At 52.6% G+C, this 18,951-nt stretch overlaps 7 protein-coding genes across 7 annotated transcripts; 5 read left to right on the top strand and 2 right to left on the bottom strand.

The window, feature by feature from the left end:
• Positions 1-743: 743 nt before the first annotated feature.
• A1O5_08672 (uncharacterized protein) lies at positions 744-2,491 on the top strand (the record flags this gene model as incomplete). The annotated part of the gene is made up of 3 exons (XM_007749253.1): positions 744-1,035; positions 1,078-1,196; positions 1,253-2,491. 3 exons carry the CDS (start codon positions 744-746, stop codon positions 2,489-2,491), a joined length of 1,650 nt encoding a protein of 549 aa, XP_007747443.1.
• A 1,011-nt stretch (positions 2,492-3,502) lies between these two features.
• On the top strand, positions 3,503-5,728 carry A1O5_08671 (uncharacterized protein; the record flags this gene model as incomplete). Its single annotated transcript, XM_007749252.1, has 3 exons — positions 3,503-3,610; positions 3,662-3,832; positions 3,890-5,728. The coding sequence occupies 3 exons, from the start codon at positions 3,503-3,505 to the stop codon at positions 5,726-5,728; spliced, it is 2,118 nt and encodes a 705-aa protein (XP_007747442.1).
• Positions 5,729-7,230: 1,502 nt separating this feature from the next.
• A1O5_08670 (uncharacterized protein) lies at positions 7,231-7,554 on the bottom strand (the record flags this gene model as incomplete). Its single annotated transcript, XM_007749251.1, has 1 exon — positions 7,231-7,554. A coding segment is annotated over one exon (324 nt), but the record flags the coding sequence as incomplete, so codon positions are not given.
• A 1,085-nt stretch (positions 7,555-8,639) lies between these two features.
• A1O5_08669 (uncharacterized protein) lies at positions 8,640-9,674 on the top strand (the record flags this gene model as incomplete). The annotated part of the gene is made up of 1 exon (XM_007749250.1): positions 8,640-9,674. One exon carries the CDS (start codon positions 8,640-8,642, stop codon positions 9,672-9,674), a length of 1,035 nt encoding a protein of 344 aa, XP_007747440.1.
• An 808-nt stretch (positions 9,675-10,482) lies between these two features.
• A1O5_08668 (uncharacterized protein) lies at positions 10,483-11,595 on the bottom strand (the record flags this gene model as incomplete). The annotated part of the gene is made up of 3 exons (XM_007749249.1): positions 10,483-10,584; positions 10,650-10,967; positions 11,026-11,595. 3 exons carry the CDS (start codon positions 11,593-11,595, stop codon positions 10,483-10,485), a joined length of 990 nt encoding a protein of 329 aa, XP_007747439.1.
• Positions 11,596-12,162: 567 nt separating this feature from the next.
• On the top strand, positions 12,163-15,832 carry A1O5_08667 (uncharacterized protein; the record flags this gene model as incomplete). Its single annotated transcript, XM_007749248.1, has 4 exons — positions 12,163-12,254; positions 12,350-12,656; positions 12,711-15,507; positions 15,564-15,832. 4 exons carry the CDS (start codon positions 12,163-12,165, stop codon positions 15,830-15,832), a joined length of 3,465 nt encoding a protein of 1,154 aa, XP_007747438.1.
• Positions 15,833-16,540: 708 nt separating this feature from the next.
• On the top strand, positions 16,541-17,131 carry A1O5_08666 (uncharacterized protein; the record flags this gene model as incomplete). The annotated part of the gene is made up of 1 exon (XM_007749247.1): positions 16,541-17,131. One exon carries the CDS (start codon positions 16,541-16,543, stop codon positions 17,129-17,131), a length of 591 nt encoding a protein of 196 aa, XP_007747437.1.
• Positions 17,132-18,951: the final 1,820 nt, after the last annotated feature.

Here is an 18,951-nt window from a genome sequence, read left to right as displayed (position 1 = left end):
AGCCATTAGATTGCTGGCAGCCAGTAATTATACAAAAGGCAATCATTAACATGACCGCATCCTCAGAAAAGACGCGGAAAAGCGGCAGATCACGGTAAGGCCCTTCGCCCCTAGCGGCTCGGTCTCCTTTTCCCTCACTTAATGACCTGCACCTTTCCTCGCTTTGAGCACACAGCTCGGGGGGCCAAGGGCATTCAGTTCTCTGGATCAGTACTTCGTGTTCTGTCTTATATACGTGGTACTATATTCAGTTTTCTGATTATGTCGTGGCCCACTACATGATTTTTCGGTGATTGTTTACTGATACTGATACCCACCCATCAGTTGCCGTGATCAATCTGGATTCTGGACCTCATTCATTTTGGGATTCGCCGCCCGCTTAGCCACATTGGGGACTTTGTCAAATACTCCGTACCTTGTGCCGATACCCTACACTAAATGCGACTGACAGAGGTCAAAAGCCCATTTGCATACATACCTACCAGACAAACACCTCCTGGATCACTCTAGTTCACTTGTCAGCTGACTAAGGCCATCAATCTCTCTTGTCCCCTCTCGATCAAAGGGCAGCAAGCGCACGAGCGACATGGCAGCGAGACAAGTACCTATTTCGGAAGGCCATGTGGATCGCACGGATACGTACGCACTGCTCTCAAACTCTCTCACATTATGTGTTACAGCTTGAATGAGCATCTACAATCTGTTGTTTCGACACGCTACGCTTCGGTCCCTGACGCGTCAAAATGGTGTCTCCTACGCTACCCACGCTCTTAGGAGGAGCGTTCATTGTGAGAGTTGGCTTAGGCATCTCTTTCAAGCAAAATCCTTTCACCTTCTTGTGGCTCGCGGTTTTGTTGCAGCTGCTTTCTCTGCTTGTTTGGGTGGTTTATGTGGCACCACGCATCAGTCGCCTTCGGAAACTGCCTCTAGCATCCCAAGGACCGTGGTGGAAGACGTTCCTCGTTGAGCCCGGCCCTGAAGATCTCGAGCAGTTCATGAACGAGATTCCTAACGATGGTTTTATCCGGTATTTTGGTGTATTTCATGGCGAATGACTCTTGATCACCAAATCTCAAGGTACCAAGGAGATGATGCTTCTTCAAGCTTATAATTACAACAAGATCCCCATCGCAACCAAGCTCATCGGTCAGATTACGGGTCTTGGATTGCTGGTTGCTGCCCAGGACGGGCACAAGGTGTGTAAAAGCTTTCTATGTCCGTTGTTCTTGCCTTGCTCACGGAAGCTTCACAGCGTCAGCGGAAATCTCTACTACCTGCCTTCAAGTACAAATACATCAAAAATCTATTCCCTCGATCCTGGATGCACACCGCGCAGTCGGTTTCCTCGCTCGACAAGGAGATAGATCAGGCTGGCCCGGGTTCGTCTGCTGTTGTAAACGTGGAAAGTTGGATGATGTGTGCCACCCTCGACATTGTTGCGGCGACGGGCTTCGGAGTTGAGATAAAGGCAATCGAGAACCCGGAAGGCGATCTCGCTAGACTTCTGCCTCTATCGAGTTCAACAAGCCCGGAAGCGACATTCTTTAGACTCTTGGCATTTTTGATGCCCTACTGGCTGTATGTCCGGCTGCCAATGGCAAGACGCTATGAGATTGATCGGATCGTCAAAGCCTTGGACGATGCCACCTTACCAATGATCAGGTCAAGAAGGAAGGCCCTTGCCGGTAGAGAAAGTCTCGATCCTGACTCGGAGGAAGAGAAATCCGCCTCTGATCCTCAAAAGTTCGCTGACACAGATATCATTTCGACTCTATTGCAATTCAAGGAGCCTTTTACGGATAAGGAATTGGTGGCTCAGTCTGCAACGATTCTGGCGGCAGGACAAGACACAACATCTGTCGCTGTTACTTGGGCACTATATCTCCTTGCGCACAATCCACAAGTTCAGTCTGCTTTGCGAGTTGAGATTCAGACTCATCTGCCCTCGCCGAGCTCTAGTGAGGAGTCCGTCGACGCACCGCTCATTGAGTCTCTCCCATACTTGGCTGCGGTCTGTAATGAGACCCTCAGACTGTTCCCACCTGCTCCTGTCCTACGGAGACATGCCGTCAAACCGGAAACGGTCGTGCTTCATCAGCCATTGCCCGTGGGGACAATGCTGATAACTTCGATCTGGGGCACACACCGTACCAGGAACATCTGGGGCCGGGACGCGAAAGAGTTCAAACCTGAGCGCTTTTTGCAATATGGCGAAGATGGAAAGATGAAGCTTGACCCTCATGCAGCCTTCCAAGGCGAAGATGCAACCTACCGTTACCTACCTTTTGGAGCTGGGCCTCGAAGTTGCATAGGCGAAAGATACGCACGAGGAGAATGTGCGACGTTGTTGGCGGGTTTAGTTGGCCGATTTGAGTGGTCACTCGTCAATCCTGATAAGAAAATGGGCGAAGACATTAAAATGAATTTCGGCATCGTCTCCAAGCCCGAGGGCGGGTTAATGCTTCGAGCACAGAAGGTTGATGGTTGGTGAAGAGCCAGGCGCTGCCATCTTTAATCTCCACGCAACGCCCAGGAGCCTGAATGCTATGCAACCCATCATCTGTGTCTCGGGCATCTTCTCTTTGAAAGGTGAAAGTTGAAGTGACGAACCGCAGTCATTGTCTGCCTCGGAGGATCTGGTGCTATTCTGGGCGCTCTTTTGCTCGTACCAGCGGCTTTCATTTCCGAAGTTCTCGGGGAAATTGTATGGGCTCGTGCACTGGAGTCTGTCGGAGGCGAATTTAGAGACAGTTTCGATACCACTCCGTCTGGCTCACGGGCGTCCTTCGGGCTCGACTGGCTGCCTATGTTTACATGCTATTTGTGTCCAATGTCAGTCGTTGCAAAATCCTTCGGCCACACAGATCCATATTCGCGTTCCTGGGCACGTGAGAAAAACCCCTGGCAGCTTCCTCATTTGACATAGCCTTATGCATTGCCTATCGACGGTTGATAACTGATGACAGCCTCGCAGATCACCGCGGACATGTTTCGTCAACTCTTTCTCCACCACAGGCAAAAATCTCTGACACCCAAAGGATTTTCAGTTCTTGACGCACGTTGCCATCGGATTTCCACGACCATGCAGCCATGCGGTTCTATCTGACAGTGTCAATCAAATGGTGTCATCGTCGTACAGAGCGGCTGATCAGCGCTGCAGGGAAAGCGTTCCTCGAATGAGATAACGTCCAGGACGCATTCGTGGATTTATCGCATTCTGTACAGGGGTTCGGAAGTGTTCCAACGTCCTCAAATGCGTTATCAGAGTCGGTATTCGCGTCACAATCATTTCTCCTTGCAGGAGATTGACCGGCAACGCAGTCGGGATGTTGAACACTCCTTCACGCAGTTGCTATTCGCCTACTTGGCATCGGGCTTATGGCCGACGGTAGGTATATCAAGGAAGGTATATGAAAGTCCCTCTGCGCTTGTCTGGTGTCGTCTCGTTATTTTCCTCACATCTCCTCTCTATTGTTCGACTCCTGCAATCCTCGTCACTATCATGTCAGATTCTCTATCAGCAGTATTGTCCCAAGGAGTGGGATATGGGGTGGTCGTGGGCATCGGCTTCTTCTTTACAGTTGTCATGGCCGGCATCTCCATGCTTCAGGTACCAATACCCTATCTCTAAACTTCTTCTCAATGCTCACATACGGTGCAGAACCGATACACAAATTTCTCTACGAGGACCAGTGAAGAGTTCAACACCGCGAGCAGAAATGTGAAACCTGGTCTCATTGCTGCTGGTATAGTTTCAGCGTGGACTTGGGCTGCTACACTTCTCCAAAGCAGCACAGTCGCTTATACATATGGTGTAGCTGGACCGTTCTGGGTAAAGCACCCCATTTCCCTTTGATCCCTGACAAGCTTCATTCTAACAGTCCCTCAGTATGCAGCAGGAGCCACGGTTCAGATCCTGATGTTCTCCATCCTAGCCTGCAAGACCAAGATGAACGCTCCTCGATGCCACACATACTTGGAAATCATCCAAGTTCGCTATGGCACCGTGGCCCACCTTGTATTCATCTTCTTCGCCCTCGTTACGAACATTCTGGTCGGGTCGCAGCTCCTGCTGGGCGGCTCAGCCGTGGTTACTAGTCTCACAGGCATGAACGTCTACGCGGCCATCTTCCTGATCCCTCTGGGTGTGGTTGCGTATGTTCTCATGGGCGGATTGCGAGCGACGTTCCTTTGTGACTACTCTCACACGCTGATTCTGATGGTCATTATCCTTTACTTCATGTTTCAAGTGTATTGCACGGACGACCTCATCGGGTCCCCTTCTCGCATGTTCGAGCTGCTAAAGAAGGCGGCGACTCTTCGACCCGTGGCCGGCAACCAAGACGGCAGCTACATGACTTTGAAATCCAACAACGCGCTGATCTTCGGCGTCATTCAGCTCTGCTCCGGCAGTGGTACGGTGTTCTTAGACCAAGCGTATTGGCAGAGAGCCATCGCGTCTCGTCCTACCACCGCCGTGCGAGCATACATCCTCGGCGGGTTGGCGTGGTTCGCTATACCCTTCGGCTTCGCCACGACCTTGGGTCTGGCCTCGGTCGCGCTGACTGACAACCCTGCCTACCCGACTTACCCCAATGCACCTTCGTCGAGTCAGATATCGGCTGGTCTTGCCTCCGCGTTTGCAGCGAGCACGCTCCTCGGCAAAGGCGGCGCCGTGGCCTTGCTCATCACGCTCTTCATGGCCGTGACGTCCTGCGCGTCTGCCGAACTGATTGCTGTCTCCTCGATCCTCACCTTCGATATTTACAAGACGTACATCAAACCTAACGCCACGCCCAGCAATTTGATCTTTATGGCCCACGTCAACGTCGCCGTCTTTGGCTTGACAATGGCCATCTTCGCCATCATCTGGAACGTTATCGGCATCGATCTCGGCTGGTTGTTCCTGGTCATGGGCCTCCTCATCGGCGGTGCCGTGTTCCCCGTCGCATTCGCCATAACGTGGAAAGGGCAGAGTCGCGCCGGTGCCATTGCCGGGGCGTTGAGTGGTCTCGCCGCCGGCCTGACCGCCTGGCTCGTCGAAGCCAAGGTCTATTATGGTGAACTCAACCTGACGACCACGGGATCAAACTATGCCACGCTGGCTGGCAATCTGGCTGCCATCATGACCGGCCTGATCGTCTCGGTCGTCGTCTCTCTGCTCAAACCGGACGATTATGACTGGAGCTCGACGCGGGCCATCAACGCGGCGGGTGCCCATGGTGCACTGGAGGGCACCACTCCTCCCACGGCGGATTCTTCCCGGTCAAGCACCACACAGAGCAACAGCGGCGCAGAGGGTGGCGCAGAGAAAAAGGATGCCATCAAATCTGTCAGCGAAGCACCGACGTTGGCACCACCGGACGAAAAGCACCTCGCGACAACCGCAACCAAAGACCCCATCCGCGCCGACGAAGAGCGCCAGATGTCCCTGGACGCCGCAATCGAGGAGCACCCATCGCGGCTGCGCGCTGCCTTCAAGCTCGCCTGCGTCGCCTCCTTTGTCCTGCCCTTCATCATGGACTTCTTGATCCCCATCCCCATGTTCCTCAGCCACTACGTCTTCTCGGTCGGCTTCTTCACCGCCTGGGTCGTCATCAGCTTCATCTGGGTTTTCAGCTCCGCACTGATCAGCGTCGTCTTGCCCGTCTGGGAGACTAGGGCGTTCTTTGCAATGTTGGCCCGCGAGATTGTCGGCGATTTGAGACAGAGAAAGAGGTCTGCGTGACGCAGGAAGGGCTTTTGAGGGGCAAATGGATTGATGATGACTCCCCTATCAAGGACGGGTTACACTGTCAAATGCATGATGTCGGGTAGATCATTGTCGTATATTTGTTCCCCCGGTAGATCGCCATAGAAATAGAAACGGAATAGAGAGACCCTCGTATAGCTATCTCGTCGCTCATAGCACAAACTGGAAATGAATGACCGCCAATCCGCGTACTCAGCCGTGAACAGTCTCGGAAGACGTCATCATCTCCTCTTCCTCTCACAGAACTTTTATGCCTTTTGCTTCATCGTCAATCAAGTCTCATGAGGTCTTGGAGCTTCCCCAGTTTCGGGCTTCATCCGAGCCAAAAGCGACACCTTCGCACATTGCAATTTTCCCAGAACGATTCGACTGCGGCAGGCGTGAAGATGTTGATCCGGATCACTCCGCCCCTAGTGGCAATGCCGTGTCTCCGATACAGATGCAGACATTCCAGGCCCAGGGCAGGCCGAGAGCTAGAATCTGACCGGGTTTCATCATATTCAGCCTGCCTGGAGAGACTTCGATCTATTTCTGCCCTCACTCTCTGATTTGTATAACAGCTAACTAAGCATGCGGATACCAGGAGAAAATCGTGGCTTCGAACATTGTCGCCTTTAGGCGCGGCCGCCGTTGCCGCAATAGCGCTAGCCGAATCGTTCCTTAGGAAAGCCGTAGGTGCGATGTCACTGATGGAGACATCACTAAACCAGCGACTAGTAACGGGCCCTGTGTCGAGGACAGTTCTCGAAATAAGAAGGTCGGGCCTGAGGTGTTTGCCCTCGTTTCTGACCTTGATAATACAGGGCAGGTTCAATATCGTGCCCTCGATTTGAAGATGGAAATCCTGCAGAGAGGTAGTTGATGAGTCCAGTGATGTCATATCGTCGACGCCCTTTGCATTCACGCAGCGGAGCACTTGTTGGGTGGCAGATGCCAACCGTCCTTTGATTCCACCCCAAGAAGGTGGTGCGTTTCGGGAGGTTTCTGCTGTTTCGACAGTGCTCATAATGAGCTCCTATCCCCCACAGGTCGTGATCTGTAACGGCGCTCGAAGATTGTTCAGCCAAGTTTTCTGCGCAGGCAGTTCAATCTTGTGTTGCAGCTTCCAGGCTGCCCAGGTCCAGGTTGGAATGCACCTAACAGCGCGCATTGTTGTTCCGTGTAAGTCAACATTACGTTCTCCATGCTGTCGCCATAGGAGCGATCTCCTAAAATTCGTCCGTGGCAGGCCGTACAAGAATCCACCTGTAAACAACGGGTCTCTTGCTAAGCGACGGAGAAGACCCGAGATGGCATTCAGAGAGTCGTCATCGTTAGAAAGTATCCTTGTTGCATAGGTGTTGATTATATCCTCGAAGCTGTACATTTCGATGTAGGGTTCTGACCATCCAGGTCTTACAGGATTCAAAGAAGATTAACCCCATGTGCCTGGTGACTTTTAGTTCTAGCTTCGTAATCCGATACCGTTAGACATACCTTATTTGACGCGCTTTCCCCTCCTCATCAGCCTGGTCGATACATAATGAATCCACCCACAGATATCGTTGACCGAGTGATTTTACCACTTCGATACTATCCTCAATTGTTTGCGGAAGATTTTGGGGCAACTGACCGAGCTTTGCAGGTTCCTGGTGAACATTCCCCCAGATATAACTTAGTGCCACGTAGTTGCAACGGCCATTTTGAGCCGGTGAGTATTTGATCAAACTGCGAGCAATGACATCGACAAGAAGAATTGGGCGCACCATATTAATTTGAGGCGGCCGGCATAGCGCGTGTTTTTGTGAACAATCTCGTAGCCATGCAGACGCCGCAGCCTAGTCGGGTTGACAGGACACTAAGCGGGCCTCATCACTAAACACCAGTGTGTCCAGACACTCGTTTTCTTCGCGATACAAGGATCCATAGGCAAGTACGTCGAGAGAATTACTTTCGAAAACCAATCGTTTGGCTGGAGATAGGCGGTACGAAGATGTAGACAAAAGCTGTGCAGACTCAGCATCTGACGACCTGTTCCACGATACGCGGGACGGTGTGAGGAGGTTTTTCGTCCGTAATCCCGGAGGCTAATACAGCTGCTGCATGTCGTCTGGAAGGGGTGGTCACTGTTGGTATCAAAGATCACACGCTGAACGCATAGCTCTGAGAAATGCGGGACTTCGTCGCCACAAGCCATCGAGGTCAATAGCTTGGGAATTCCCAGTTCGGTACACCTGGCACATATTGGGGTTTGGCCACTCTCACTTTGGATGTCTGCAGGCACCGAGGACTGCTTCTTGGTACTCATTTTGTCTAGGCTCTGTCAGTAAGCAACATTGGATGCCACCATAAGGAGTGAATTTCAAGACATTTGTCAATGTGACATGTCTACAAAATATTCGAGACCATCCATTACTCAGGAGGAAGGAGCAATTTTTCAAAGAAGCTCTTGCAGCCAGTAAGCTGTGCCCGTCACCGCCTTGTATCAGGCAGCCATTCAGATCTCGGCTGCTTAACCGCCTCGAGAAGGAGAGAGGCACAGTTCAATGGTAGCCTGAGAAGTTGCTGCAAGTCGCCGCGATGCAGACAGCTGCGCCTTGAAGGTGAGTGGTTTCCCAGGAAGAGTAAGAGGAGGGAGTGACAGAGGGCAGAGTTCAAACCCAATAGAGGGATCCGGAGAGAGGGACCTGAGAGACGAACAACTTACATAAGATGCTTCGTGGTGAGATGGATGGTCTAACTATATTCGGAAACGCGTATATAGAGCCATTGAATTGTTCAAAACTGCGTGAGGATGTTGCGCAGAGCATTGAATTAGCCGCAATCCCACTGACAACCCCCGTCCGTTCCTCAGAACGACTCCTGCCAGCGCTACCCGTGTCTCGCGTGCATCGATAATCCTAGCAATATGCCCCCGAGAATCCGCTTGCGCACCCTTGCGCAGCTCATAGAGCTTCAAATCGAACCTGCTTTGAGATACACATGCGGCCGCTGCTCTCGACAATACGCGACAGCAGCAATATCCATAGCAACAACACCAGCCCCTTCAGATGCTCAGATGCGAGCCTCGATACCAACGCTTTCCCGCTACCCACCCGTTCAACCTCCCTCGCACCGCAATCCCGCCTACCGAAAATCCCAACTGCTGCGCTCCTACGTCTCGCTCCTACAAACTACACCGTTAATCATTTTCTTCCAGCACAGCAATCTAAAAGCCACCGAGTGGGTGAGCATACGTCGCGAGCTGGCCTCGGCACTCAGAAAAGTTGATGCACAACTGGCGGCTCAAGGCAAACCTCCGCATGAGCTGATTGGAGACTACATCAAGTTGCAAGTCATCAAGACAAATATGTTCGAACCCGCCCTACGAATCGCCGAGTACTTCAAACCTTTGCCGCCTCCGGAGCCAATTGGCGGCCTGTCTGGAATCCAATCGGAAAAAGATGATCCCTCTCTAACACACGCGCTGTCGGTCGCAGCATACGAGGCCGCGCAGCAGCACAAGAACGAACATCCCCTAACGCCCGTATTAGCGGGCTCTGTCGCCATCTTGACATTTCCTACGGTTTCACCGGTCTATCTCAAGGCAGCATTCTCGATACTATCTCCCCAATCACCCCTCTTCCCTGCCCCTACGAGAAGAGCAGTTCCAAATTACTACGAGCAATCCGTACAGGACGGCTTGAAGAAAATAATGCTGCTGGGAGCAAGGATTGACGGGCAGCTCTTTGATATGGAAGGCACGAGATGGGTGGGCAGCATAGAAGGCGGAATTGACGGTTTGCGGGCACAGTTGGTGGGGATGCTGCAGGGATTTGGAGCTGCCATGGTGCAGACATTGGAGAGTGGGTCGAGAAGTCTGTGGTTCACGATGGAGGGCAGGAGGAGAATGTTGGAGGACGAAGAGAAGCCGAAAGAGCAGGAAGGGGAGAAGACAGACTAAGTTGGTTTGTCGTCTGTAAGCCCACAGCGGATCTGTATAGCAATGCATGGTGAGGATAGGACCGTGCTGGACCACAAGCTAACCTCCAGCGCTATCCTATCCATCATCTGTTTTGATTACGGGAAGAAACATTAGATCAACCGGATGGAGCTGACACGGGCCATGCATGGATCCGAGCTGGGAACTCCCTAGATGCAAAAAGTGATCGGATATGTATCAACAGATTTCGATATAGATTCCCCCAGAAGTACAGCAGAGAGATCAAGCCAACGGGAAATCAATTTAGACTTCGATTTGCTTCCTACATGGGGGAAAAAAAACCATTTCCATTTCCTTGCCTAGCAAGCATTCGGGGTATCTTGTTTGCCCACATCACCTTTAACGATATGTTCTGTTTCACACCTGAGGCCCCCCCAGTGGAAACCATGATGGTGGCTTCCCACGAACAACCTCATGTTAGTCCGGCGCCTTCGCAAGGTCATGAAACCCCAGATAACTGGCATTTCCGCCCTGTTCTCAATACATAGAAAAGACAAGTGCACCAAATACTGGATAGTGGAGATTCGTACGCCTCGAGCACCAGAGATGACCAAGACCAATCCCTCCCACACATCAAGATACAGACAAGGGTCTGAGACCAACCCAAGATTCCGCGCGTGCATACCTCGTACTGTACAGGACAATCGTGAATTCCGCTCGTACGAAAGCGGGGCAAGATGGGCACATTTATGCCTGTGCCAGTGGCTCATCTTTCAAGAGATGGTATGTATCACAGGGCTGGGCTCTGGTGGCTGAAGCAGGTGACAATCTAACCACTCTTCTTCTTGGTAAAAGGAGGATCGTCGCCGTAGACCGTCTTATATTCCTCCAAGTATCGATCCTTGTCAGCTTGGGCTTTATCTTCGTAGATCTGTTCCGAAAAAGGTCAGTCAACTTGTTCTGTCCTCTCAGTAGATTCAGGCGGTCTGGACATACCTTTCTTTCCGATGTCGACAAACTCTTCCACTCTTGCCCTATCAATTTGCCACGTTCACCAACGGTCATGCTTGTAAGATCGCCTGAGTCGTTCCTCTCTTTGAAGAAGTATGCGTAGGCGTTCCTCGGGCGATGGACAGTCCGGTCGTCTTGGATTGGTTTGTACTGCTTCTTCTTTCCAGCTGCTCTTGCCTTTTTGGTCAATTGGCGTCGAGCGTTGTTTGCCAATTTAATCTCCAGCGGCGAATGACTTTGGACCCATGTTTTATAAGCCTGGTCATTTTTGGCTTTGTTCTCATTGGCTTCATGGTTGTAACGCTGAAACAGAAATGTGAGTTAGGACCAGAGTAGATGACAGTTATGCGGAATCGCCTACCTCACGCTCTTCTAATGTAAGGTTCTTGAACTTCTCAGCTGCGGCTCTAGCAGCAGCTTTAGCCTGTCCTCCACCTTTTTTGGTCTCTTCTGCAAATACAAGGCGGTATGCTGTTGAAGGAAGGTGTTTGGGCTCTTCGAACAGAGCCGCAGCTCTGAGGTCTGTGTGTTCTTTACGAGCTTTCTTGAGGAGAGCGCTTTTGCTGAGTGGCTTCTTAGCTTTTGGTTTTGCCTCCTTGGTTGTTGTCTTTTTGGTTTTCCTCGCAGGTCGTTTCTTTGCTGGAGCGGCCTTTTTTGTGGTCGACGTGGTGCGCTTCGCAGGAGTGCGGCCTGTATGTTGTTTTGGGCGGCTCGCAGGCTTTGCAGACGTCGTCGCGTATGTTCTAGCTTGTTTTGAGAGTGATGCGAACTTCCCAACCTTGGATTGAGAGCTCGATGGGCCATCAATTGGACTGCAGTTGGAGGTTACGCGCAGAAGATGGTTGGCCGATACAGGTCGCGTGAGAGATCGAGCAGACCTGGCCAGCAGGTGTTTGGCCAGCGGCCGAGAGAAAGGGAATGTGACCGTCATGACGGCCCTCGAGAAAATGACAAACTATTCAATGCAAGGAGGTGGCCATCCAAAATGTATCAAGTATGATCGAAATCAACCACGGTGGAATGACTTCTGTATCCGGTGGCTGGGGGAGAGCCTCCTAGCCTTCCCTCGATTGATCCACGCGTGCCTGGCTCCCATGCAAGCTGAGCTTGTGGCTGGGGAAGGAGTATCATCTCACGTGATATCACGTGCGAGAGGGACATGCTTATGTAAGAATACCAAGGAAATGCGGGACATCCCTCCGCAGGCGAGGTTCAAGTTTTGACAGAGCAGCCTTCAAGGCAACGACCTGCTCGTACGGACATCGCAATGAAAAACGACGCGATATAGAACACTGGTCTCATCCGGCCCTGTACCCTCGCTCAGTCCAGAGTTCACTCTTTTGCCACTGTCCGAAAGCCCATCTCGAGCCTGGTCCTGATTTGCGGTTCAAGCAGTAAAGCTCACTTATCTGCAGCCATAGGATGGCTAGGCACGGGGACACTCGCTCACCATCACCTGCAGGCAGTTCTTATTCCTCGTCAAAACGCAGCCGAAGAGATGAGGATCGCTACGAGAGAAATCGAAGAGACGATGATCGTGACCGCGACCGCGGTCATCGGAGGAGACACTCTAGATCTCGGAGTCCTGATGTATGTCTCCGCTCCCCGTCCCATTTCCTGACAACCCAATCTTACCATTTCTTGGAACAGCGACGCCATCGTGATCGCGACAGAGATAGAGATAGGGAAAGAGATCGTGATGCATACCGTCGCCGAGACCGTTCCTTAGACCGACGCTATGATAGCCGAAAGGACGATGACTATTACTATTCCAAAAGAGACAGAGACAGAGACAGATCACGAGAGCGACGGCGTTCACGAGATAGGGATGATCGTCGCCGAAGCCGAGAACGAGACGGTCCTTCAAGGCGTGATGACTCACGCGATAAGGATCGCCGCTTGAGAGAAGAGTCTACTGAATCTAGAAAACGGAAGCGTGACGATAGCTGGGATCGCGGTTCGAGGCGAGAATCGGGCAATGTGTCGAAGGAGGTAAGTGCCTACGTCAATCTTACGGATCTTACAGAGCTTATCAACATTCGACAGGTATCGAAGCCATCCACTCCCACACCACAGACGGCCGAAGAACAGAAAGCGGCACGTCTCGCAAAATTAGAGCAATGGAAAAAGAAACAAGCTGAAGAACAAGCCAGGAAGCAGAAGGAGCTCGAGGCCGCAGGCGGAGCAAGGAGTATATTGCAGGAGATTGACAGAAAAGCAGGCATCTTGCCTGCAGTGAGTCCTCCGCAGTCCCCTGCGGCCCCCGGCTCGCCATCACCCGTTTCAACGCCGTATGCCGGCAAGTTCGATCCAAAGGCCATTGCGAAGAAGGCCCACCATGCCTCGGCGGCCGCCAAGGTGCTTGGGGGTGATGTCGCTGCGCCGACCTTGACGAATGGTCATGTCAAGAGCTCACAGGCTTCTCCAAAGCCTACCGCAAGTGGTGTCCCTCCTTCAAAAGCACTAAAAGCGACAGGGCCTGTGGGCAAATTTGGACTCGGCAACAGAACGACAGTGGACAATGAGGTGGCAAAAAAAGGTCTAGATTTTGCAGACGATGAGGAAACCAAAAAGAAACTCGAAAAGCTCCCCAATATAGCTTTGGAACAAGATACGATTGTTGACGATGCTCAGCCGGATGGAGTCGACGATGGTGATAATGATGTCGACATGCAGGAAGAAGACGGAGAGGAAGAAGCTGAAGCCATGGCCGCTGCACGTGCAGCGGCAGAGCAGCGGAGCCAAGCAGAGCGAGGCGAAGATACCGCCATGGCCGATGCATCTGCTCTTGTACCCACGACTACAACAGTGGAGGAAGAGGAAGAAGTTGATCCGCTGGATGCATTCATGCAAGATTTACAACCTGTCCACACTGCCAAGTTCTTCGGTCAGAAGGCAAAATCCAAGGCACGCCAACAAGAGCCAGAGGCACTTTTTGGAGATGACGAAGTTGACATGACGGCGGTCGATGATGAACACCCCGACAATATCCTGTCACTCGCCAGTGCCACTGCAAAAAAGAAGAAAAAGGACATCCCGGCCGTCAATCACGCAAAAATACAGTATCAGCCATTCAGACGTAACTTCTACTCAGAGCCAGTGGAAATGGCTGACTGGACAGAAGAAGATGTAGCAAACTTACGAATGGAGCTCGACAACATCAAAGTCCGAGGGGTAGATGTTCCGAAGCCGGTCCAGAAATGGGCGCAGTGTGGGCTGGGAGTCCAAGTTCTAGAAGTCATTCAAAAACTGGGCTACGAAGCGCCGACCAGCATCCAGGCTCAGGCCATCCCAGCTACTATGTCTGGTCGCGATGTCATAGGTGTGGCGAAAACTGGATCAGGAAAGACCATTGCTTTTCTTCTTCCCATGTTTCGACATATCAAGGATCAACCTCCTCTAGAGCCACTGGACGGACCAATCAGCCTCATCTTGAGCCCAACGAGAGAGCTTGCTACACAGATACACAAAGAGTGTAAGCCATTTCTCAAAGCTCTCGGCCTAAGAGCAGTCTGTGCCTACGGAGGAGCACCCATCAAGGACCAAATTGCTGACTTGAAGCGTGGCGCGGAAATCGTCGTCTGCACTCCTGGCAGAATGATTGATCTTCTTGCAGCCAACAGCGGGCGGGTGACGAACCTGAAACGTGTCACGTATGTGGTGCTAGATGAGGCCGATCGGATGTTCGACATGGGTTTCGAGCCTCAAGTTATGAAGATTCTCTCCAACATTCGACCGGACCGCCAAACCGTCCTCTTCTCGGCGACCTTTCCGCGCCAGATGGAAGCGCTGGCAAGGAAAACTCTGACCAAGCCTGTCGAGATTGTCGTTGGTGGCCGCAGTGTTGTTGCGCCAGAGATTACTCAAATTGTCGAAGTCCGCGAGGAGAACACCAAGTTTATTCGGTTGCTTGAACTGCTGGGCAAGCTGTACGAAGACGAGAAGAATGAAGACGATCGGGTGCTCATTTTTGTTGATCGGCAAGAGGCAGCTGATGGCCTTCTTCGAGATTTGATGAAGAAAGGTTACCCATGCATGTCAATACATGGTGGAAAGGATCAAATCGATCGGGATTCAACAATTGACGACTTCAAGGCTGGTGTTGTGCCCATCCTCATAGCGACCTCTGTTGCCGCCCGTGGTCTTGACGTGAAACAGTTGAAGCTGGTGGTTAACTACGACGCGCCGAATCATTTGGAAGACTACGTACATCGTGCTGGACGCACAGGTCGAGCCGGCAACAAAGGGACTGCGGTGACCTTTCTCACCCAAGAACAAGACAGGTATGCTGTCGACATTGCCAAGGCTTTGAGGCAGAGTGGTCAACCGGTTCCCGAGGCTGTCCAAAAACTTGTCGACTCCTTCATGGAGAAGGTTAAAGCCGGCAAAGAGAAAGCTGGTGCGTCTGGGTTTGGTGGCAAAGGTCTTGAACGCCTCGATCAAGAGCGAGATGCGGCTAAGGCTCGAGAACGCAAGACATTCAAGACTGGCGAAGAAGGCGACGAGCAGGAAGAGAAAGAAGAGGGCAAAGAGATCAAAGTCGGTGACGACCTGTTCGCCAAAGCCGCCTCAAGTGTCAAGGCGTTTGAAGGGGGTGCCAGTCAAGCCGGTGTGCCCAAGGGTATCGACCTGGACGGCAAAATCACCGTCCACAAGACCGAGCGTGAACCTGCGGGGATCAAAACTGGCCCGCAGAACCAGATGGACAAGGTCGCGGCAGCAGTGGGTGCGATCAATGAGAAACTCTCCAAGGCAGGAGTCATGCGGTCCGGCGTCCCTATTGACAACAAGGGCCCCGACGCTGGAGCATTCCACGCGACTTTGGAGATCAATGACTTTCCTCGTAAGTTTGACACCCTCCTGTCATTTGAGCAGATTTGTGCTAACCATCATTTACAGAAAAAGCACGATGGGCCGTCACCAACCGGACGAATGTGGCCAAGATCCTGGAAGCGACGGGCACGTCTATTACCACAAAGGGATCCTTCTATCCCGCAGGCAAAGAGCCTGGGCCAGGCGAGAATCCCAAGTTGTACATTCTTGTGGAGGGTGACACCGAGGTTGTGGTGCACGACGCCATGAGAGAGTTGATGCGATTGTTGAAGGAGGGCACGATGAGTGCGGCTGATGCAGCCGAGAGGACGGGCGGGAGGTATTCGGTGTTGTAAACACAGTGGCAATGTGGCCCATGGAGATAGAAGGAGGTTTGATGATAGACATATGGTGTCGAATCACGGTCCATCTGATGTGTCAGTTGTCAGTTCCTTACATGCCTTGATGCATGACAGGATCTATATCCGTTATTCTCGACAATCATATCATAGCTTGGTAGCATAGCACCGTTTGTTTGAGAAGCAAGGAGCAAGGAGCATTATAACCTTATGACGCTGGCTCTCGATCATCAAACTCAATCCCCAGCTCCAAACTCATCATCTACTCATTGTTGGGTGCCCCGTCAACACCGCCCAGACGAACCAACCAGTCACTAACTTGCATTCTCATTCTATATACAGCTCCCCTAGAAATCTCAGCCTCGTCTCTCCCTCCCTCTCTCTCGTTCATTGCCTACCAGGGCCTTCTGTATACCCCTCCAGCCAGCGATCTCGCCCTGCCATCCTTATATCAACCCATTCGTGGTGATGTGACTCTCTCTCTCTCAGAGATTTAAGACTAGGTTAGACTTAGGGCTCATGAAGGCTTGCTGCTATCTTCTCGTCTCCATCTACCTCTCCCTCCTCTGGACCCTTTCTCTATCATCTATCTCTGCCGCCGCCGCTCATACTTATGGAACCCCCTTTGCCTTCCCCGGCGCTCAATCAAGCTCTACATCTTCATCTCCGTCTTCATCTTGGAACAAGACCAAGGCCCTCCTGCACATGACCGCGCTCACGAACCATCCCGTGCCCCCGTACCTAGCCCGCGTGCAGTGCTGGGCCCTCAGCGCCGACTTCACAACCTACCCGACCGTCGGGCGCGCACTGGCGCTCGGCGCCGTCGACAACGCCACGTACGTGGTCCTCCCGCCGCGCGGCGCCGAGGGGTGGCATCGGCCGCCGCACCCCATGTTTTTCGTCCTGCTGAGCGGGGTGGCGCAGGTTTATGTTCCCAACGCCAGTGGTGGTGATGTTGGAGGCGAAGGCGCTTCTTATTCTTCATCGGGCGACAATGGTTGTGACTCCGATGGCGACGATGGCTACGACTACGGACGTGGCTTACAACAGCAGCAGCAGCAGCACCAAGAACGACGACAACCACCCCCGGACGACGAAGGCTGGACAACCCTGGCCATCACGCCCGGCTCGCCGCACCAGATCTTGATCGCCGCGGACACGGACGCGCGCGCGAAGGGCCATTTAACATTCTACCCGGGCGACGGCGAGACGGTGGCGCTGCAGATCCCGTTCCGGGACGGGGCGGTGCCGGCGCACATGGTTGTGCATGAGGGGCCTTGTCGGGGGGATGGGTGAGGCTGGGAGGGAATATAGATAGAGATGTGGGCGAGGGCGAGAGCGAGGGTGAGGGTGAGGGTGAGGGTAACGACGTGGATGTAGACGGGCAGGCATAGGCGGGCATGGAGGCGGAGGCGCGTGTTGGCATGAGGAAGAAGCGCACAAGGAAGTTGTGCATGCTAGATGCCAGAATATGATCTCGAGTCGCCGCCGGTGGTGGGTGAGGTCCATGACATTGCTCAGCCGGCCATGAAGTCGAGCGTAGTCGGTGGTCAGTGGTCTAGTCTGTACATTGGAGCTACAGGAAGGAGTAGAAGTGGAGAAAGAGATGACGGAGGTGGGTATATCAGTAGGTAGATATGTAGATAGGCAGTTGAGCACCTAGGTATACAAGGACGACAAAACCGTCACCTCTAGCAGACACATACATAGACACACACGAGGCCTCGCGAAGCCTAGGAATATATGCCGGTGGTGAGATACCGTGGAACTATATACTTCCATCCATTCACCCCGCTCTCTCTTTTTCTATACAAACACGAGTTCCTTCTTGGTACAGTGCGGGTGTGGAACGGGGCTCGTCTTCAATTCAGTTCTCTCCGCTCTGTCTCACCTCACTTCAATTTCCGTCGAGGTTCTACTGTAACCGTTACCGCCACCACCACCGCCACCACCAATGGTAGCAGTTGCAGGCCTCCATCTCGCAAGGCAGACAAGAAACGGAAGACGTACGTGTGAGCCAGATCAGATCAGCTCAGTTCAGGTCGGCCACAGATCTGTTTCGCCCGGCTCTTCAGGTAAATGACAACAATCAAAGCAGACCCGTGAAAGGGGTACATTATCCAAGGGGGTCTGTAGGCCTGAGGGACGCGAATATACAGCTTCAGGCTACTGCTGTACAGCCGCGGTTGATCGCAGACAGCACGCAAACCAGGGGTGCAGACCAGAGGAAGGAAGAAAGAAAGAAAGAAAGAAAGGGGTAGGCAGATAGATAAAGGGAAGGACGAGGAATTGGAACAGGACGGCAAAATCCTGAACTTTCGCGCGTGGTCTGCGACTTCAGGACTGAAAATCCGAAGAACAGTCGATTTACGCCCGAAGCCTGAGGTCTCACCTCCTCACAGACCTTCTCACTCGGCTTTTTCTTTGGCTCATTGGACAAAGCTGTCCCTGGAATCGACCCGCAACGCTGGTCGTTGGACAGCGAGAACACTGCGCCTCTCTCGACGGTGGGCGAAGCAAAAGAGGCATCCCTCAATGTCCTGCTTCATCGTGCTCGGCCATTTGTCCTTGGGGCCCATCGCCCTGGTCTCAGTACTTGTCTTGGACGAAACCAGTGGAATTCACACAAATCCGTCAGACGTACAGCAGATGGTCGAGAGGGCGCTAAAGACCTGGTCTCCTGGGTAAGGACAAGCCTGCCCGACTTTCTGACAAAATTCCCACGCGGACTCATTGCTTGTGTTGGCCGGTCACCGCTGGATTACGCGGAAGCGAAAGGTTGGTTCGGTGCAATTTTCCCAAAATGCCCCCTTGTTTGACTCGAAAACACCACCCATGGTAGAGCTGAGAGAGGGTTGCGTACCCGTACACGTAGTCCCAAGGAAGGCGTAAGCATAGGGCCCAAGGCCCTTTGGCGGAATGAAGTCATAAGCAAGCCTGCTTGGGTCCTTGAGGACAAAAAGAATGCAACACCAGCCCTCGGCATGGCACCGAACGACTCTGTATCACGATGCCGGTCCAGGGCACGAGACGTAAAGGTCCGGTTTTCGTGGCTGCAGGATATATCCCTTTGGCTCGATTGACAAGCTTCCGAGTAAACAACATTGACTTCGCGT

This window comes from Cladophialophora psammophila (genome assembly GCF_000585535.1).
Source record: "Cladophialophora psammophila CBS 110553 chromosome Unknown aczJe-supercont1.14, whole genome shotgun sequence".
NCBI classification, from domain to species: domain Eukaryota; kingdom Fungi; phylum Ascomycota; class Eurotiomycetes; order Chaetothyriales; family Herpotrichiellaceae; genus Cladophialophora; species Cladophialophora psammophila.
Note: the sequence above shows the minus strand (reverse complement) of the source record. Positions and strands in the feature narration are given on the sequence as shown.